Below are 21909 nucleotides of genomic sequence, written 5' to 3' on the forward strand. Positions count from 1 at the left end.
TCCTTCCCTGCAAACGTTGCTTTCCCCCCTTATTAAAGTACTATATACTCGTAGGAAATCTCAAAAATCCTGAAAAATCAAAGTGAAACTCACCCTGGGAGAAGGGAAATCTTAGAGTAGAAAGGCAACAAATAAATAGAGCGATGGAGTGAGGAAGTCACTATTGTGCAACCGTGAGAATCAGTGATTCAGGGATTTTTGGAGCCAAGGCTTCAATTTCAGCTGGGACGTGTATCAGTTTTATGCTCTGGCAATAATTCTGCAAATCCTTACAACCCCGGGCATTGGTGAATGGTTTGTCCAGTTCCCACTGCTAAACCACTGGAGCACTGTCTGAAGCACAGTCGGGCGTCATTAGGAAACTCAGGGTCTCCTTTGGCCTCCAGTTGTCACGACAGAAGCATCATTAAAGCCCGGATGCTGTGTGACCAGTGCCTGGACAGCACTTCCCAAACTCCCCACTCAAGGCCCCGCTTTGTGGCCCGTTGCCCACAGCACACCCCTCCCTTCAGTCCATTCTGGGCATAGCTTTGGCCGCGGTGTTAGCACAGCTGGTACGGCTGGTGCACCTCGCCCCTGCTCGTTTGTGGCCGCTTTTGTCCCTCAGTGCTCAACCTCCTGATGCCAGCTCCTCACCCCTGCTTCGAGGCGGGGCCTGCCCTTCTTCCCCATCACTCACTGCATGGGAAGTGGGACCTCCTCTGAGCTCTTGGTCCCATTTTCTGCTCTTTTCGCCACCGTCAGCCACACCACACCTCTGCCCAAGCTCAGGACAAGGTTGTTCCCTCAAGTGCGCCCCTGCTGGCCAGAGGCGGGCGGGCATGCTCTTGCCTCATGCCTAAACACAGCACAGCGGAAGTCAGGGTGGTTCAATTCTCAGATGTTCAGGACCTGCGGCCAGTCTCCGCTGGTGACACTCGGTGATGCTGGCTTGAGGAAGGGGCTCAGCATTTCTCTCCCTGTCACAGCCACGTGACCCGCTTCTCTGCGGATTGTGCTCCTGACACGGATCACTCGTCACTTCGCCCTCATCGAGTCCATTTCATTTTCTTCTTTGTGTTTCTTCTATGTTATTGAAAGATGCAATTCTAGCAAGAACCCGTGGTCCTCGAGAGACCAGAAAACGAATGTCCTACGTGCAGTGCGCGGCATGACTTCCCGTATCTCTGCGGTGCGCCCGCAGTGGCCAGTATGGAAGCCGGTAGTCACATGTGGCTGTTAAGCACGGGGAATGTGGCCTGTCTGAACTGAATGTGCTATAGTATGAAACAGGCATCAGATCTCAAAGGCCTCGTGCAAAAAATAAGTGTGAATCTCATTAATTTTTACTTTGATTACAAGTCTATCGTATTTTAGACATGTGAAGTTAAACATTAGGAGCTTGTTTCTTCTGACGTTTTAATGTGGTTCCTGGGAAACTGCATATTATCTGTGTGGTTCAAGTCGCGACCTGCATTGTGTTTCTACTAGTTGGTGCTCTTGTAGGCGTTTTTAGATTCTGAGCTAACCTCCTTTCCTCTTTCTCTCCATTACTCTCAGGAAGTCACTCAAAAAATCCTAGAAGCCGTAGGGAGCATTGCTGGCTCTTCCTTGGAACAAACCAGCTGGCTAAGCAGAAACCTGGAAGTGAAGGCCCAGCCTCAGATCTCTCTAGAAGAATCTGATGCTGAGGAAGATTTGTGTGGTAGGTACAGAGACGGTCAGAAGACAATGCCTGCTGCCAGCTACTGCAAGGGGGTCTGGTTTTTCCTTAAAAGTAAAACAGTCTGGGGGCACCTGGGTGGCTCGCACGGTTAAGCATCTGACTCTTGATCCAGTTCAGGTCTTGATCTCAGGGTTACGAGTTCAAGCTCTGCACTGGGATCCATGCTGGGCACTGAACCTACTTTAAAAAAAAAAAAAAAAAAGCCGACAGTTTGTTTTTACTGTTTACAACATAATTTGTATGTAATAAACAATAGGATTCCACTGATAGAGCCCCCAGTGACGTATGCTGCCATGGCAGCTCTCACTGAGCCTAGATCAGAATCCAAGAAAGTAGCTTCCCAGGATAATCTGCACAGATTAGGTGAAAGAAATCTGTGGGGTATAAAAAATATGGAAATGTATGTTTTTCTTTTCATGGAACTGTGGAAAGAAAATTCAGTAAACCAGCGAACTGTCGTCAGGCGGTTAGAGTCATTAGATTGTGTCTTTTCTTTCTGACTAACACACCCATGCCTCTCAGTGATCCTTGTGCCTCGTCACTGCCGGGGATGTGAAGGTTTTTCTAGTGGAGGTCACATGGGCTCGGCACACCCCAGCCTTGCTCTCAGTTACAGCTTCCGAGGAGAGCAGCCAGGAGACACTGAGAGGAGATTCCTCTGTCTACTTGGGCCGTGATCAACCAGGTGCTCTGGAGGAGTCTGCCTTAAATGCGGTCATGGAGGTGGTTCATCGTCAGTGCCCTGAAGACCACTGGACAGATCTGCCGATGAAGCAGACTGTAGGCGATCAGATCTACTGCAGGGAGACACAGACTTGGCAGGGTCATAGCAGCGTCTCATTGGGGAAGTTCAAGGAGGACCTTTGTAGGGTGGCAGGGCCTTGGCCGAGTCCTTTGTGGCAGATCTTTTAGGGTGGGGAACTGGTCGGGATTGGGCAGAGTTTTGGATGGGTGGGCACAGCACAGGGCGAGAGTCCTGAAGTGCATCTTGACGAGCACGCTGCCTGTTTTGATATGTAAACTGTTTTAGTCCGTTTTCAGTGGTTCTTTCAGGATTAAGTGTATTTTGGAGAAAGTAACTGTTTTTGCTAGTTCTCGGTATTATTTAACCAGGGGATGGGAGCGTGTGCCCAGTCCCAGTATTAGGTTACGCCAAACGAGTAAACCAGTTTGCTCTTAGTTTTATGAACACAAGGGCAAAAAATTGCATTTAAGTTCTCAGTAGGAACTACATAGTACAATACCCACCGCAAAGGCAGTGTTCAAAAGCTGTCCTGTGATATTCTACTGGGTCTTTCATTGTCATTAGCAACAGTTACAGCAACAGCTCAAAGCTCCATCTATGATCTTTACCAAAAAAGAGTCAAGAAGTCAGGGCTCTTTTCTCTCACAGGTAGCAGAAATAATAGAAACAAAAGAACAAAAACACTTTGGCTCCTGTAAGTGAAAAGCCCTGCGTCAGTGTCTGGTTCTAGGCATAGCAGGAATCAGGCAATTGGCTCAGGTGAGCCAGCTCTCGTGCGGAGACCCCGGGTGGTTCATCTCGGGCCACATGGCTGACCTGGAGGAGGAGAGGGAAGGGCTGGTGCACGGGAGCCTCGAGAAACGAGTGCCCGCCGGAAGGGGCTTCTCTCCCCAAGAGGAGGAAGGATGGCGTTCTCGGCAGACTGTGGTCCACCGGCCGCTACTTCTGCCATATTGGCTTGGTAACGAGTTTTGTGGTTTGCGTAAGAAAGATAATGACCCTTGATGGTGTAATGAAGCTGCTACACGTGGTGCCCTGTCGTTGGCCGACATGAAGCAGCGGTGAGGCTTTCTCAGGCTGTGGCTGTGTTTATAGCTGTGGTTCAGGGAGGGGGCTCTTGCCTCTGCTGGGCTTACTCCCCCGGGGTCATTTCTGCCCCACGTGCTGGTGTACAGCTGGAACTGCTCCACCAGAGCGGCTGGACCGACTGCTTGGACCACGGTCACTGGGCCTGGCTTTTGCACAATGATTTCATTTGACCTCGAGATAATGCTAGAGTGAAATGACCTTATTTTTGTTTAAAGAAATCCGAGAATTCCAAAGCCGGAGGTGATTTTGGTGCTTCTCTATAAAACCTAATTAGCGGGCGCCTGGGTGGCTCAGTGGGTTAAGCTGCTGCCTTCGGCTCAGGTCATGATCCCAGAGTCCTGGGATCGAGTCCCGCATCGGGCTCTCTGCTCGGCAGGGAGCCTGCTTCCCCCCCCCTCTCTCTCTGCCTGCCTCTCTGTCTACTTGTGATCTCTCTCTGTCAAATAAATAAATAAAATCTTTAAAAAAAAGAAAAAAAAAAAGAAAACCTAATTAGCTAATGATAGAGGACCGAAAACCCTGAGTGTTTAGGTCATGACCTTGTTTATTTAAACAAATTACGTGTATGCATATGGGCCATAGAAAGCATGAAACAAAGTGAGGCTTCAAATTATGTGTTTGTCCCCATTTAAAGTTTGTGTGCGCGCCCCCGGTGTGCGGCTTCTTACCCTGAGTCTGCGGGTGGTGTGTCCCGCGTGCGGGCCCTTCAGCACCGGGCACACGGGCAGCACGGAAGAGGATAAGCAAAAAGCACATTAACAAAGGGACCTTTCAACTCTTTTGAAAATCTGAAGTTCTTTCAAAATGAAAGCTTTTTAAAGATCAAAAGAAGAAGTAAATGACCCTGGGAATTTCAAGTGGTTCTTAGTGTAAGGACAGTAAGAGTCCAATTACAAGGAGCAGCTGGGAGCAGGGAGATGTTACAGGGTGTGTCCTCACGGAGGTGACAGTTGCTCTGAGAAGCGAGAAGTTAGGGGAAAGTGGCACAAAGACCTGGAGGGCACTGCTCAGAGGGGTGGCAAGTCCTGGTGGTGGGTGTGGGCCAGAAAGCAGGAGACCAGCCTGTCTGGCGCTTACTGAGCAGGGGCAGGGGCCTGAGTGGGAGCTGAGGGTTGCTGGGCTTAAGGGGAGCCTGGTCAGGAGCTTAGATTTCGTCCCACTCGCTGTGGAAGCCATTAAACGTGTTTCAAGCAGTGACGGGCTCTTCCTCCGTCTTTAGAAAACAACAGTTTGGCCGCTATGAGCAGTAAGGGCTGTATCAAGCGAGAGCGGAAAAGGGAAGGCCAGTTAGCAGGACTTCACAGTAGTGTGGGTGACACAGCGCTGGCTCGGAGGCAGGGATGATGGAAAGGTGGACTGATTTAGATGCAGAGTCAGCAGAATTTGCTGGTGGGCTGCATGTGGTGGTTAACGAAAAAGGCAATCAAGGATGACTGGTTTTTAGCTTACGCAATTTATCGAGGGGGAAAAGACCAAAATAGGAACATTCTGGAACAGGAAACTGAGCTTGGTTTTGCAAGCATTACATTTGAGATGTCAGAAAAAAAGAGAAGGAGCCAGAAACGATGCTTAAGTGGTCACTGGGGTAGGAGAGAAACCAAGAGAGCACAGAGTCATGAAACATGAGAGGAGGGTGCTTTCAGAAGGAGGGAGGAGTAACACAGTGGAAGGCTGCTGAGAAATAGGGGAAGGTCCGACAGAGACCCACTGGGCTTGACGACATGGAGGTTGGGAACAACGAGGGTGGGAACACTGGAGCGGGTGGAGAGGAGGCTAGGAGAGGAGGAGGAGGAGGCCGTGAATGCAGAAAACTCCTTGAAGCTCACTTGTCAATAGGGCAATAACCGAGTAGAACTAATGGCCAAAGAATAGCCCTTATTTTCTTGTTTTTAAATTGGAGTATACCAGAGCATATTTGTATGTGACGGATTGTGCAGCAGAGAGGGAAAAATAAATACCAAAGAGAGAAAGGACAGTTCGAAAGCAAAGCCCTCGATGGCCATGGGGCCAGGCTTGATGTCAGAAATGGAATTACTGTTCTTCCATAGGAGCCAGGAGCATGTGCATCAAAACAGGAGACAGCGCAGAGAACATAGAGATGTGGCCAAACTGAGGGAGTTCCCATTTGTCTCCGTTAATTGTCTTAGTGAAATAGGTGCGGTTATCAGCTGAGAAGGGAAGAGTGTTGGTTATTGAGGAAAGGCCTGCAAGAATGACGCGGCAGAGTAGGAAAGCCAGCACACCGCCGGGGCACGGCTGGTAGGACTCTGTGGTAGCATCAGGTCCTTTTTGAGATTCACGGTCATGAAGGAAAGTGAGATCTATTCCATCATTGTTTGGTTTTCTCTGGAGCATTCAACTACACAGAAACTCCACAGGCTGATCTATGGGTTTAGCCAGCTTTGCATTTTTCCAGGTGAGTTCCTCAGAGGGAGAGAGCAGCAAAAGAGCCCAGGATGTTTGCCAGGTAGATGCGAGACCACGGGTATATAGGTGGGGAGGCAAGAAGGGCAGACCCGGAGGTGTTGGTGGGTGGTCAGAGTGCCAGGCCAAAGGGTTGGAGGTCTGTGCAAGGGTTCGGGAAAGGCAAGATGTGGTCAGAGAGGGAGGCTGGAAGTGGAGATTTGGGAAATTGGTGAGGCCACGGGTGTGATGATGATAGTGGGTGACCACGCTGGCCCAGAGTAACAGATTATTGAAAGAGAGGAGGTCGGGGGTCAGAGGCCCAGAGGGTAAGATGGATCACCCAAGGGGATGTGGACATTCTGAGAACAATGCTGAGAAGAGGGATGGGGAGGAGGACAAGTGAGTCAGCGCTGATTTATATGATCTCAATACCCAGGTTCTTCCTGAAGTTGAACATGTCAACAGAAAGGAACCCCTAAGGGATACTTATGTGCATCCTCAGTATGCAAGGCTGGGGTGCATCGCTCACATCTGTGAGATGTCTCAGGGGCAGAAATGGTGGCCCATCCGCCATGATTGAAGCGCAAATGCATCTTTCTGTCAGCAGATGCCACCGCAGCTGCTTCAGCAATGGTGTCCGCGTCTGCCCCGTCGGTGTACAGCGTGCAGGCCCTGTCTCTCCTGGCAGAGGTCAGTGCACACCTGACTTGCCCTCCCTCAATGGTGTGACGGCCGGCCCGGAGCTTGGCGCAGGCCCTCCAGTCTTGGGCCAGCGAGTACTGGCTGCCCCTCCTGGCTGACCTCCGGAGCTCTCCCAGCCTCAAGCTGCCCCAGGGAGTTGTCTTGTTAGGTTATGTGCCCCTCAAGGACTAATCCTTACTGTCGCTGGCCTCAGAAGGTTTCTGTTTCCTTGTGATCCTGCTCCGGTAGGTCCTGGCATCTCTCCTGGACATGGTTTATCGAAGTGACGAGAAGGAGAAGGCAGTGCCCTTGATCTCCCGCTTGCTTTATTACGTGTTTCCTTACTTACGCAATCACAGGTAATGTCATCTCCCTGCTCGTAGGGAGCAAAATCGGGTATGGGAAAGGCACCAGGCGGCTTTCTTTGCACACTCTTTGACCTTGAGCCTTTTCCCTCCCCACCCGTGTTCAGTGCCTACAACGCTCCCAGCTTCCGGGCCGGCGCTCAGCTGCTGAGCTCTCTGAGCGGCTACGCCTATACAAAGCGAGCCTGGAAGAAAGAAGTCCTGGAGTTATTCTTGGACCCTGCTTTCTTCCAGATGGACACTTGCTGTGCACAGTAAGAGACACTGTTCTGACGAAGGGCTGCTGCAAATCCTCCAGTGGAGAAAATGTTTTGGTTGACATAATTCTCCTACTTGAAATGGGAGCAGTTAGCATCAGCCCAGATCCTAGGACGGCCCTGTCACAAGCTCGCGTGTTAACTGCGTTCATGGCAGGGGGGCTGGGTGCTTTAAAAATACAGAGGTGCATTTTTTATCAAAAGGATTTCGGTTACAAGAGCACGTTATCCCCAGAGTGCACAATCCAGGGTTCCAGTGTCCCCTGGCCTAGTACTGCTCCATCTGGGGGTCACAGAGTACTCCAGCGCTAAGATGACAGAGCCTGCTGGTGACACCGTGCTGTCCTTATCCCATGTCTCAGCATACGCTTCACGAGTTGTCACTGAGACTGTGCAGCCAGCCAGGCGTAGCTGCTGAAATACAGATGTGAGGTGAACTCCCTGTGCCCTTTCCTGGAAGGTCAACAGAACCACACAGTGGCTCTCCCCCGTCACATTCACGTCTTTATCAATAGCCTTGATGGCAGGTAGCGACCGGTCAGAGTTTGCTCTGCTGCCTCCCACCCACAACTCCTCGCAATCCTGCGGCTTTCACCTTGAAAGCCTGTTGCTCTTCTGGGGAGCCCACTTGGAAAATTAGTCGTATTTGATATCACTACTCCTGCTTTCCATCAGCACAAGGGCAACTCTTGAAAAAACTGTTTCTCTTTTACCGTAAGCTGGGAATTATTCTTTCTTTCCTTTGTTATTCATCGCCTGTGTCATTAAGTTTATAAATGAAGAGCTTTTGCTCAGCTTTCCCTTGTATTAAAACCTATTCCTTTCACTAACTTCTTTTCAGGAAACAGGTTTTAATAGATCTCAAAGGGGCATGTTCTTTTCTTGATGCCTCTAATCAGACTGTCATCCCTTACATACTTAATTAACTTTGCTTTTTTTAATATCCAGTTGGAAGTCCATTATTGACCATCTTCTGACTCACGAGAAAACAATGTTTAAAGATCTAATGAGTAAGTTGTATGTTACTTGCACATAAATCACACTTTTAAAAGCCTGATCCCCTCATAATCCGCTTTTACCACATAGCTCAGGACTCCCCTCGGATCTTCAGCGATGCCGTCTAAGCTGCAAACTGTAATGTAACGTGCCTAATGTGTCAGGATTCACGAATGAGCCTCCCGGTTCCAGAGCATTGACCAGAAGGCCCCAACAACCTTTCCCTACAGCTTTACCACGGGGGTATACTTTTGAAAGTAGTGATAGGTTTACCATAATTGATTAGGAGTAATTGTCTGTCCCTCATATCCTCTTCTAATGCTCTATTGTTAAATGTCCTTCAAGAAGTATTTATGTTTCCTAATAAATATGTCAATAATAACCACGAGACGATGATTACTTAGGACCATGATTTTTCACCAGGAAGGATAGAAATGACACGATTATGAATGTCCTGTCACTTACCTCTGATTGCGGTTTTCTCACTAAATGGAACGTATTGGCTGTATTTATTCTAGACATGCAGAGCAGTTCTTTAAAACTGTTCTCGAGTTTTGAGCAGAAAGCCATGCTGCTAAAGCGCCAGGCTTTTGCCGTCTTCAGTGGAGAACTTGATCAATACCACCTTTACCTTCCTCTGATACAAGGTAAGAAGGCCACCCCACCCTCACCCCCAGCACTCACCCCCCTCGTGGATGGACCCCCAGCTCGGGCAACTACCAGAGTGGCCCACAGCATGTTGGGCCAGATGGCAGAGTGTTAAAATGAGTGCTTGTGGAAGACCTCTGGAAATTTATCAGTGAATCTGAAACTTTATTTTAAAAATCAACGATTATAATGCTGTTAGTTTTTCTTAGGTAGTTTCTGAAAGTCTGAGTACTTTCTTAGCATTGCCTCCTGCTAGATCCACCTGTGGTCAGGGTATTTGAGGTCACAGCACTAACCGAGGCTAGTGAAGGAGAAGTCCTTAAGTTTTTCTCTTTTTTGTACTCACTATATTCTTTGCTTCAAAAATGAACTACTGCCGCTATTGTACATGATCTTAAAGGGTTTTTTTTTCCCTCATAAAATGTGCAGATGGTGAAGTGGGCATTCTGCCTAAGTTCACCCTTCTCCAAGATACAAAAGAATTCTCAAATAGAAATGTGTTTTCTTTAAGACTCATAGCCTGAATGGAATTAAATAAAATTAATACAATTCTTGAAGGATTTCTTTGTTTAATATTATGAAAACTAGTATATCAAACAATTTTTCAAATATTAGAATTATGGCGTAAATTCTTTATTGGGGGGCCAGGTTTACTAAGGTATAATTTACATACAATAAAAGTCATCTTTTTGGGTATACAGTTCTGTGAATTTGATAAGCACATACAGTCATGGAACCATCACCATAGTCAACATGCAGAACATTTCCATCACCCCAGAAAGTTCCCCTGAGCCCATCGGAAGTCATCCCCTTCCCTTCCCCCGGTCCCTACCAAGTGCTAATCTGCCTTCCTCTCATAGTTTCCTCTTGTCCCGAATATCCTAAATGTCATTGGGTGGGGTGACGCCTTTGCGTCTGGCTTCTTTGACTTCCCTAATGTGTTTTGAGAGTCGTCCGTACCATATTTATCAACAGCATATTGGTTTTTATTGCTGAATGGTATCCATTCTGTGACTGGCTCACCAGTTCACCAATGGTAGGGCATTTGGGTTGTTTCCAGGTAGAATTATGATATCAATCTCTTGCTCTGCCCTTTAAAAGAAAAAGTGTTTATAAATATCTGTCAGCTGGGGCACCTGGGTGGCTCAGTTGGTTAAGTGCCTGACTCTTGATCTCAGCTCAGGTCTTGATATCAGGGTTGGGGGGTTTAGGGCCTGCACTGGGCTTCACACTGGGCATGGAGCCTACAATTAATCAATGTATACATAAGTAAATATATAAATATAAAGAAATTTATAAATGTATCTGTCAGCTCACAAATTCTCTTCCCCAAGTCATCCTGATGACTCTTGATATTAGTAGTAATTGTCAGCTTACATGCCCACTTGATTAACTATTTGAAAGGTATTAATTGTTATAGTTCAGAACATTAATAGCTCTCACAATTATTAATTATGACTATATTTTATATTTGTAATAATATCTTTATACTAAAACTGACATAATTTCAACCAGTGAAACACAGAAGGAGATTTTCACATCATAAAGTCCTGAGTATGGGGCGCCTGGGTGGCTCAGTGGGTTAAAGCCTCTGCCTTCGGCTCAGGTCATGATCTCAGGGTCCTGGGATTGGGCCCCGCATCGGGCTCTCTGCTCGGTGGGGAGCCTGCTTCCTCCTCTCTCTCTGCCTGCCTCTCTGCCTACTTGTGATCTCTGCCTGTCAGATAAATAAATAAAATCTTAAAAAAAATAAATAAAAAAAATAAAGTCCTGAGTACTTGAAATATGTGAGAGCAAATGTTCCGATATCAACAGATCCTTTCTTGTATTGCTGATTCAGGCAGATGGTGGCCAGGATTGCCAGTAAGGGTGATGGCAGCCCTCTAAAGAATTTGGCTGAATGCAGAGACCCATAAGAATCTCTTAACTCTAGGAAACAAACTGAGGGTTGCTGGAGGGGAGGCGGGGAGGGGATGGGATGGGATAAGTGGGTGATGGACATTAAGGAAGGCATTTGATGGAATGAGCACTGAGTGTTCTATGCAACTGCTGAATCACTGAGTTCTGCCCCTGAAACTAATAATATACTATATGTTAACAAAATTGGATTTAAATTTAAAAAGAAAAAAGATAATGAATGTAGAGTCAAAGCCGAGCCTTGTTGCATCCCTACAAAACACGGAGAGGAGAAGACCAGGAATCACTTGTCCTCAAGTGTCTGTGCAGCGTCTGTGGTCTGTATGCTCCTGGCCGCTCGACACTGTCTGGAAGGGCAGCCTTAAGTCCACTCTCAGTGGAGGCAAGAGGAGGAAACTAGAAAGGAGAACCTGTAGGCCAGTGCATCACATGGTCCTTTTGGTGCCTTCCCACCCTGAGACCAAAGACCTGTTCATTCTCTCCCCCGTCTCCCATCACACACCTTTAAAATAAGTGGGCTGAGGCCCGGAGAGCTAAAGAGATGGTATTGGGTGTATAGAACAAGAAAAGAACAGACCAGAGCCTTTCTCAAACAGTGCGGTATGGTTTGACCACAGCAGGATCTAAGCATCCAACAGTTTTAAGGAAATCATGCCTCTGAGAGGGAGAGAGATTAGGAGCTCAGGGCTCTCTCCCGTTTCTTCTGCTCAAAGAAACTCCTTGGGTTCGTAAGGTTTATCACTCAGCTAAGAAAGGTTAGAGATTGAAGAACATTCGTGATTCTAAAATAGATCATCTTGGCTGAAGAATAATCTCATGAATTTAGCTTTTCTTTGGAGCACCAATATGAAATATGTGTACAAACCACTTTTTCCATAATACTTTCTGTTTTGGGGGCTTCTGGGTGGCTCAGTGGGTTAAAGCCTCTGCCTTCAGCTCAGGTCATTATCCCAGAGTCCTGGAATCAGCTCTCTGCTCAGCAGGGAGCCTGCTCCGCCCCCACCCCCACCCCCACTCCTGCTTCTCTGCCTACTTGTGATCTCTGTCTGTCAAATAAATAAATAAAGTCTTTAAAAAAATACTTTCTATTTCGAAGTAGATTAAGACTGACAAGCAGCTGCACAGCCAGTACCGAGTGTTCCTGTGACTGTGCGTCCTGCTTCCCCTCTGGTAACACCTCACACAGCGTGGTCCATTAGCAAAACCGCTTCAACCTTCCGGCATGGTTTAGAAAGATAGAGAATGTCTTTTTTACTCATGGAATGCTCTTTCAGTTGCTCCACGTTTCCAACCATTTCTGATTCATCGAAGAATACCTTCTGGATGTTCTTTGAGTACAGGTCTGCTGGCCACAAGTTCTCTCTGTTTCCCTTCATGGAGACTGTTTATCTCATCTTCCTTCTTTTTGGTCTGGGTGACCAAACACCCAGAAGGATGTTTTCATGAGAAATGGAATTCTGGGGTGAAGTTCTTTTCTTTCAGCACTTGAAAAATGTGCTACTTTTTTCTGACTCCATGGTTTCTGAGGGAAGTCTCTCATTCAAATTATTGTTCCTTTTTAGTTACAGTAGCCCCCCTTTTCTACAGGGGGTACATTCCAAGACCACTAGTGGATGCTTGAAACCATGGACAGTACCAAATACTACATATACTATGCTTTTTGCTGTACATACATGCCTGTGGTTAATTTAGTTCATAAATCAGGCACATATAATGCAACAATTATTACAGTATACTATAGTGAAAGTTGCATGAATGTCATCTCTCTCTCCCTCAAAATATCAGAAGGGTGGCCATGTGGTGAGATGAAGTGAGGTGAATGACATAGGCATGTGATGTTTAATGTGAGGCCAGTACTGACCCCCTGACGATAGGTCAGAGGGAGGGTCATCTGCTTCGGCAATCAACCAAGGTCAACCTCAGAAAGCAGGACCATGGATAAGATGGGGATGGAGGGGACTACTGTAATGTATCATTTCCCTCTGACCACTATCAAGACTTTATCTTTACTTTTTCACGTTTTATTATGTAACTGAATGTTACATAATTTCTTTGGTTTTATCCTTCCTAGAGTTCACTCAGCTTCTTGTATCTGTAGATGTACATCTTTTACCAAATCTGGAATGTTTTCGGACATTATTTCTTCAAATATTTTCCCAGCCTATACCCTTTTTCCTCTTTCTGGGACTCCAGTGACTGAAACATTAGATCTTTTGTTGTCCCACTGATCCCTGAGCCTGCTCATTCAACCCCCCTCACTTTTTTTTCTTTCTTTTGTTCAGTTTCAGTAATTTCCACAGATTCTGTCTTCGACTTCCCTCTTTCCTCTGTCATCTCCAGTGTGCTGTTGAGCCCACCACTGAGGGGTTTTCTATTAAAGTGATTTTATTTGGGGCGCCTGGGTGGCTCAGTGGGTTGAAGCCTCTGCCTTCAGCTCAGGTCATGATCTCAGGGTCCTGGGATCAAGCCCCACATCCGGGTCTGTGGGAAGCCTGCTTCCCACATCCGGCTCTCTGCTCAGTGGGAAGCCTGCTTCCCCGTCTCTCTCTGCCTGCCTCTCTGCCTACTGGTGATCTCTGTCAAATAAATAAATAAAATCTTAAAAAAAAAAAAAGTGATTTTATTTTACTTTTTAGTTCTAAAATTTCCATCTGGCTCTTCTTTGTTTCTCCTATTTCTTTGCTAACATTTTCTATTTGTTTCAAATGTCCGTAATTGATTATTGGAATATTTTTAGACCACATCTTTTTAAAATCCTTTCCTGATAAACTTCTGTTACCATCTCTGCATTTGTGTCTCTTGATGCCTTTTCTCATTCAGGTCGAAACTTTGGTGTTCTAGCTTACCATCTCCTCAGGTGCCCAGGCCAGAATAAAATAAAAAATTAAAAACCCTCGGGAACTCACTTCAGGTCATTGCTTAAGTCCCACAGATCCTAGCCGGTCCTGTCACCTTTCCTTCGCTTTTCAGTTTTCTGATGCAGTTTATGTATTTTTGTTCCAGGTTATTTTTTTTTAAATTGCTATTAGAGAAATAGGATGTAATCTGTTTCTTCCATCTCATCCAGAACCAGAAACCCAAAGCACTCTTTAAAAATGCCACTCTTGGGGCGCCTGGGTGGCTCAGTGAATTGAGCTTCCACCTTCGGCTCGGGTCATGATCTCAGGGTCCTGGGATCGAGCCCCGCATCGGGCTCTCTGCTCAGCAGGGAGCCTGCTCCCCACCCCCCACTCCGCCTGCCTGTCTGCCTACTTGTGATTTCTCTCTCTGTCATATAAATAAATAAATAAAATCTTAAAAATGCCACTCTTTAGAAAATTCTACTGACTGAGCCAGTAGAATGTGCAACTCTTGATCTTGGGATCTTGAGTTCAAGACCCATGTTGGGCGTAGAGATTATTTAAAAAGAATTTTAAAAGCAAAAAAATGCCAGCATATCTGTCAAGTGTCTGAGTTATGTTTGATCCTTCGTTTGGTCAAGAGTATTTTTTTCTTTCTATTTAAGTAATCCCCACCCCCAGTATGCGGCTTGAACTTAAAACCCTGAGGTCGAGAGTCACAAACTGGACTGACTGAGCCAGCCAGGCACCCCGGCCAAGAGTATTTTTTTTTTTTTTAAGATTTTATTTATTGATTTGACAGAGATCACAACTAGGCAGAGAGGCAGGCAGAGAGAGGTGGAACCAGGCTCCCTGCTGAGCAGAGAGCCTGATGTGGGACTTGATCCCACGACCCTGAGATCATGACCTGAGCTGAAGGCAGAGGCTTAACCCACTGAGCCACCCAGGTGCCCAAGTCAAAAGTATTTTTTTTTTTTTAATTTGAGAGAGAATGAGTGAGAGAGAGCATGAGAGAGGAGAAGATCAGAGGGAGAAGCAGACTCCCCAAAGAGCTGGGAGCCCGATGCGGGACTCGATCCTGGAAGTCCGGGATCATGACCTGAGCCAAAGGCAATTGCTCAACCAACTGAGCCACCCAGGTGCCCCAAGAGTATTTTTAAAAGCAAGACGTAAAAACCTATTTAAGCTAGCTTTGATAAATAGAAGTTTCATCTTAACTAGCATGACAGAAGTTCAGCTGTTTGCTGTAGCAATTTTTTCATATTCCTAAGAAACCTTAAATTATTATGGCGGTGGGGGGAATCACATTCTGCAAACAATTACTTCCGTGGAGAAGTGAGGAAGACTGTTAGGGGCTAGAGGAACTCACACCTTCTTTCCCTACAGGAATTAAAGTTTTTTAAAAAGTCTTGGCCATGAAATACCAACTTCACTGAATACCTCTCCCTTTCATTCACTCACTCCACTTCCCACTCCTCACTCCCAGATAGGGTGTCAGTGGCCAGCCAGCGTCTGTGATTCTAGAACACCATCACTCACCAAGGACAGTCTGTGGTTCTTGTGTCTTATATTTCATATTCTCTTAAGAGCATTTAGTGGTCATTGGTCATCCAGTGGATTTCCAGGCTAAGTCAGAGGTTGATGTCTTTCTGGTCAGCTGTGGCAGGGGCAGAAGCGCCAGTTGTTTCACTCCCCTTACCATGAACCGCTTCACTTCATAAAGCAGAGGGCTGGTGGTAAACGAGCAGGGCAGAAACATTCTCCCAGCAACCATTTCTTAGGCTACATTGTTGTTAAATGTCAAAACAAATACAGTTTTGTTTTTTTTTTCTTTGTCTAGTGAGAAACCTCAAACTGCATATTTGTGTGACATCTTGAAAATCTTCTTTCCTTAGAACGCCTGACAGACAATCTCAGAGTTGGACAGACATCCATAGTTGCTGCTCAGATGTTTCTTTTTTTCAGAGTTTTGCTGCTAAGAATATCTCCCCAACATCTGACTTCACTGTGGCCCATAATGGTCTCTGAATTAGTAAGTACAAATATTTTACTCTTGGAAGCGGGGCTGAAGCGTTTTTTGTTTTGTTTTGTTTTGTTTTGTTTTTTGCTTTTTTTCAGGATTAATATACTATTTCATTTATATCTTAATTTTATCTGCAAAATTTTCAACCAAGCTGGTAGCACATCATCAGCTCTTGGTTAAATAGGGAATTTGTTTTGAGGCAAAGCCATTTAATGCATCCCTGGGAAATTTTGTAGTTTGTATAAAAAGAGTATAAAACTTTAAGGCACAGTGAGTAACTATGTACACGATACTAACTGACCACCATTGGACAGGTCAAGAAGGTAAAATTCAAGAAACATAAAAAGCTCTGTAAGTTACTATCTTCCTGCTTCCATGGTAAGGAAAGTTCCTAGGCAAAGTCTTTCAGCTCTAGTGCCTCTAGGGCAAAAAGAGGGTCAGATCATCTTCTGGTAATGCTTGCCCTCCCAGTATCTGGTTGGAGGGGCCATCTCAAGTGAAGTCAAAAGCAAATTAGAGGGAAGATGTCAGGTCATCATGTCTCTGAGCTACTGGTGTGAACTGTAATTTATGGTGATGTTATTTACATAATCTACAGATTAATCCTTTAAGTTCTAAATTACAGAGTTTACACCCATGACTGGAAATGTTACCATCACATACCTTGACCTACCATACCACGAATTCACATAACTAAAGATTCCTAATGAAAAATTATCCTTCCTAAATCCCTCATATTTCTGTCAAAGAACTTCCTGGCCAGATGTTCACATTCACCGATAATAGATTTCCATAACAGGCTCACTGTGTCTATGTTGTGAGTTTCTTTGAAGCCGAATCTTATAGGGAAATATTTAAGGTTGAGGGTGGCTTAGTCCATTGAGCATCTGCCTTTGGCTCAGGTCATGATCCCGGGGTCCTGGGATGGAGCCCCGCAGCTCAGCAGGGAGTCTGCTTCTCCCTCTCCCTTTGCCTGCCTTTCCCCCTGCTTGAGCTCTCTCTCTCTCTCTCTCCGTCAAATAAATAAAATCTTCAAAAAAATATTTAAGATTAAAAGCTTAATGCTGTTTGGAAGGCTATTAACAACCATTAATCTCAGAAAGCATTGTGAGTTTGTGGGTAGGCTTTTAAGAGCAGCATTTCTGAATTACACCACACATTTTAGTTCTTCCTTACTCACATTTAATTATAAATTAGTCATAAAGATATGTTCTAAGATTCTGAACACATATTTAGGAATATTTTCAAAATTCTCTTTCAGGAACAGTGCACTATTTCATATATATCTAACTTCATATGAAAACGTTCAAGTTGGTAGCACATAGGTTTTAGTTAAATAGAGAATATTTTATCTTCTGTAATCATATTTGATCTTTTAACCATCAGCTTATTTCCACTGATTTAAATTGTTTGATATTATTTGCTGTTTTTTAAACTGTTTTTTTCCAGTTTTACCAAGATATAGTTGACGTACAGTAATATATAACCTTAAGGTGTACAAAGTGATTTGACTAACATATATGGTGAAATGATGACCACTGTAAGTTTAGCTAACATTGATCATCTCATAGATATAAAAAGAGGAAAAGAAAAACATGTTTCTTCCTTATGATAAGAACTCTTAAGATTTACTTTTAATGATTTTATATATACCCAACGGCAATTTAACTATTGTTGTCATGTTGGATATGATGCCCTGGTACTTAACTCATCTTAAAATGAAAGTTTGTACTTTTCGACCACCTTCATCCCATTTCCCCTCCCCCACACCTGCCTTTGATAAGCTCAAATCTGATCTCTTTTTCTATGAATTTGGTGTGTTTGTTTTTAAGATTCCACATATAAATTAGATTATGCAGTATTTGTCTTTGTCTGATATATTTCACTTATTATAATGTTGTCAAGGCTCATCCATGTGGTTCCAAATAGCAGGATTTCCTCCTTTTTTATAGCTGAACGATATTCTACTCTATAATCTACAACATTTTCTTTATCCATTCATCCATCAGTAGACACTTGGATTTTTCCCATGTCTTATAACTAACACTGCAGTGAACATGAGGATGCAGATATCTTGTCAACACGGTATTTGCCTTTCCTTCTGATACATTCCCAGAAGTGTAATTGCAGGATCATAGCATAGTTCCGTTTTTAATTTTTTGAGGAACCTCCTTCCCACGGCGGTTATACCAGTTCACATTCCCGCCCACAGTGCACAAATGTTCTTTTTCTCCACATCCTCACCAACACTTGTCGTTTCTCGTCTTTCTGATGCTAGCCGTTCTGACAGGTGTGAGGTGATATCTCACTGGGGTTTTGTTTGTTTGTTTGTCTTGCATTTCCCTGATGGTTAATAATGCGGAGCATCTTTTCATGGACCTGTGTGCCATAATACCTTCTTTGGAAAAATGTCTATTCAAGCCCTTTGCCCATTTTTACATTAAATTATTTGATTTTTTGTTATTGAGTTGTATGACTTTTTAAATATATTTTTATGTTGACCTCTTATCAGATATTTGGTTTGTAAATTTTTCCCCCTCTCTGTAGGTTGTCTTCTCATGTTGCTGATTTTTTTGCTTTGTTACTTTTTTGTTTTTTAATTTTACTTATTTGTCAGAAAGAGAGATGAAGAGAGCGAGCATAAGCAGGGAGAACAGTGGGCAGAGGCAGAACCAGGCACCCTGCTGAGCAGGGAGCCCAACTCGGGGCTCTATCCCAGAACCCTGGGATCATGACCTGAGCAGAAGGCAGATGCTTAACTGACTGAGCCACCCAGGCGCCCCAGCCATATACATTCTAAACATCAAGCTCGGTTTCATCACTCTCAAATAGTAAATTGTATTTATGTTTTCTTTTGAAGATTCAGATATTCATACAGCTTGAAGAAGATCTGAAAGACGATGATGAATCGTTGAGGTGAGTTGTGCGAGGGTCTGTGTGCATCCGTGAGTGGTGCACATCACTTTGTGATGCACGGTTATCTAACACTCCGTGTTATTTTCTCAAAGTACTTGGGAAGGGACCAGCTATTTGACCATTTCTTAAACGAAAAAGTCTCCTTATGGACCTTGCACAGCCAGATGGACTACAGCATATGCGAACAAATTTGTAACAAGAGTTTCTTTGCAAATTTATAGAAACAGCAATAAAATCAACAGAATGAAAATTGCCGATGGAAATGGGCCCTCCGTGGGGGAGATACCCCCGAGTGAACTGGTCTTATATTTATCAGCTTGCAAATTCCTGGACACAGCACTTTCTTTTCCACCTGACAAGATGCCGTTATTTCAAATGTAAGTCAGATAAGACCATGTGTCCTCTTTGAAATGGTGACTTTCCTTGTCAGCACTTTTACTTTGTTGTGACCCATGTATGGGAAGCCCCGGTAGTGGTTTCTAGTGGCCGACAAGAAGACCAGGTTTCAGTGCTCGCAACACCTGCGGTTTCCTGAATTTGGCTCCTCGTAGTGTTTGTGGATGGGTTTCGGGCAGTGTGTGGGGGGGTGGTTGTTCACAGGGTTTCGCTACTGAGTGTTTATAAAACAAGAGTCGGGGACTGGTGGTCCTCCCTGCATTTGTGTAGATTTCATTATCTGTTTCTAATTAAATAAATGGAACACTGTCTCCAGCTCACTTTGCCGCTGTTGGCTTACATTTCCTGTAGGCTTAACACAGCTGCTCATATGCTTAATTTCATGCCTGGTCCCAGATGCCACTTCTCTCTGTCCTATCCCCCTAGAGAGAGTAATCATGTAGAAATGTTTGTGGTTACAATGTGGATTCTTCTTTACAGCAGACTACAGAGTGAAAGAAGCCAATCTGAAATGGCTGTAGACTGTAGGATTCCAACTCTGTGACATTCTGGAAAAGGCAAAACTATGGAGACAGTGAAAAGGTGGTCAGGGGTTACGAGAGAGGGAATCAGAACACAGATGATTTTTAGGACTGGGAAACTACTTTATTTGATACTCTAACAGTGGCTGCGTGTCATGATACGTTTATCTACACCCATAGAATGCACACCACCAAGAGTGAGGCCTAAGTTGAACTGGGGACTTGTGGTGATAATGATGAGTCAATGTCAGTTCCCCAATGGTTACAGACGTACCATTCTGGTGGAGGCTGTTGGGGGTTGTTGCTAGTTCCGAAGTCTTTGGACTTTCCAGGCAATTGTGTTGTGAACCTAAACCTGCTGTAAGGAAGAAAGATTTTTTTTTTTAAGTGAGTTCTGATATATATGAGTATGCATGGCAGCATTATTCGTAATAAGCAAAAAGTGGAGAAAATCCAAAGTCCATCGATGTATAAGTATTCATACAATGAAATACTCAGCAATAAAAAGAGATGAAGTACGGACGTGTCCTTGCAGCATGGACGGACCTTGGCAGCATCATGGGAAGTGAAAGACAGCAGTCACAAAGAACCATGTGTTCTGTGATTCTGTTTATATGACTGTCCCCAATAAGAAAATATGCAGAGACAGAAAATAGATGGGTGGTGGCCTAGATGAAGGGGGCGTAAGGGATGGAGGGCTGATAGGTAAAGGGAGCAGGGCTTCTTCGTGAGGTGATGAAAACATCCTGAAGTTGATTATGGTGATGGATAGACAATTCTGCAAATAAATGAAAGGCTACTAAATTATACACTTCAGGGGGTGAATCGTATGGTGTGTGAGTTGTATCTCAAGAAAACTGTTTAAAACTCCTTTTGAAGTTGGCTCTGAGCATGATGTCGGGTTTTGTTTTGTTTTTTTGTCCAGTTACAGGTGGGCATTTGTTCCAGAAGTGGACACAGAGGGCCCTGCCTTCCTGTCGGATCTCGAGGAGAGTCACCAAGAATGCAAACCCCACACCGTTAGGATTCTGGAACTTCTAAAACTAAAATATGGGGTAAATATCTTCCTTTTTGCAATTTATATTTGTGGCAGAAGGGACAAATCTAGGCAGTGAGAGAAATCCTTCATGCGCTGCTTGACTTGAATGACTTTGAATAATTTTCTAAAGTTCTTTGATCCGAGTGTTAAAACTTGGAGGTGGTAGAAATCCCATCTTTACTTTCTCATTTTTATGTCACTTTCTCATCCCAGTTGCCGAGGTAAGCATCCTGGATGACAGGATCAGGTTACGTGGAAGTTTTTTACACAGAGTCCCTTTATTATGCTAAGGACAGGCCTGCAGGAAAAATGTTTGGAGCCCGGCTGGGGAGGGCACAGGCAGGGGCTGGGGTGGAAAATGTCAGTTGAAGACCAGCATTTGAGTTCATTTGGAAACTACCATGAGTACTGGTAGTGAATGTTCCTAAAGAACCCACTGCTTAGGTCTGCAGCCCGCGTGTACCTCACTTGCATCTCTAACCCTTAGCAAAGCCATATCATCTTTACGGGGTTGGGTGGTGTTTTTTTTTTTTGCAGGAAATTGGCAGCTCTGATGAGATCACCATGAAGAATGAATTCCCCCTTCTGCGCCAGCATTCTGTTTCCAGCATCAGGCAACTGGTGCCATTCTTCCAGACTCTCAGTTGTGCTTTTAAAACCCAGAGTAAACTGCCTGCTGATATCCAAGGACCTCCGGTCTTGGAGTTTCCTGTCACAGATAGCCCAAGGGTCTTGAAACAACTAGAAGAATGTGTTGAGTATGATTTTTTGGAACATCTGGAATGTTAACCACGTAAGACAGAATTTCAAATCCGTTTACTGATACTGCTGTGAAAACCAGGATTTATCCTAAACAAGAAAAGAGCCGGGATAGTGCTTTTAAATAAGTTTTTTTCAATTTTGAAGGTCGATTTCAGATAATTTTCTGTGGGGCAACAAAACACACCTCCCTAAATGCCTTGTAATATATTTGGATCTGATTGTATGTTTCTTCCTCAATTTATGTAAAGAAAATAAAATAATATATCATCTGATTCTAGTACAAAATTTGTAATATGAAGTGTGAAGGTAATCAGTTGTTTTCTTTGTCGATGTAGATATATGGGCTGTCAGTATATTTCCCTAAAAGTTTACACTTGTTGAATATTACTTTTAACCTTTCACTCATATCCTTTAAAGCATTTATTTTCGTACCATTTTTTTTTTTTTTTAAAGATTTTATCTATTTGTCAGAGAGAGAGCAAGCACAGGCAGACAGAATGGCAGGCAGAGGCAGAGGGAGAAGCAGGCTCCCTGCCAAGCAAGGAGCCCGACATGGGACTCGATCCCAGCACACCGGGATCATGACCTGAGCCGAAGGCAGCT

The 21909-nt window shown here is 44.6% G+C and overlaps 1 protein-coding gene across 1 annotated transcript in view; it reads left to right on the top strand.

Moving 5' to 3' along the window:
- Window positions 1–21560, top strand: part of LOC111155703 (dopey family member 2) — a 106255-nt gene extending 84695 nt beyond the window's left edge. The window contains exons 27-37 of the mRNA XM_022516017.1: window positions 1540–1684; window positions 6553–6635; window positions 6876–6985; window positions 7099–7245; window positions 8197–8258; window positions 8763–8891; window positions 15545–15681; window positions 18533–18588; window positions 18810–18965; window positions 20431–20560; window positions 21082–21560. Coding sequence (XP_022371725.1) covers window positions 1540–1684; window positions 6553–6635; window positions 6876–6985; window positions 7099–7245; window positions 8197–8258; window positions 8763–8891; window positions 15545–15681; window positions 18533–18588; window positions 18810–18965; window positions 20431–20560; window positions 21082–21333 — 1407 coding nt within the window. The 3' untranslated portion in view covers window positions 21334–21560. The remainder of the gene's footprint in view (window positions 1–1539; window positions 1685–6552; window positions 6636–6875; window positions 6986–7098; window positions 7246–8196; window positions 8259–8762; window positions 8892–15544; window positions 15682–18532; window positions 18589–18809; window positions 18966–20430; window positions 20561–21081) is intronic.
- The last annotated feature ends 349 nt before the right edge of the window (window positions 21561–21909 follow it).

Source organism: Enhydra lutris, unplaced genomic scaffold, assembly GCF_002288905.1.
Source record: "Enhydra lutris kenyoni isolate GAN:26980312 unplaced genomic scaffold, ASM228890v2 scaffoldscaffold43, whole genome shotgun sequence".
Taxonomy (NCBI): domain Eukaryota; kingdom Metazoa; phylum Chordata; class Mammalia; order Carnivora; family Mustelidae; genus Enhydra; species Enhydra lutris.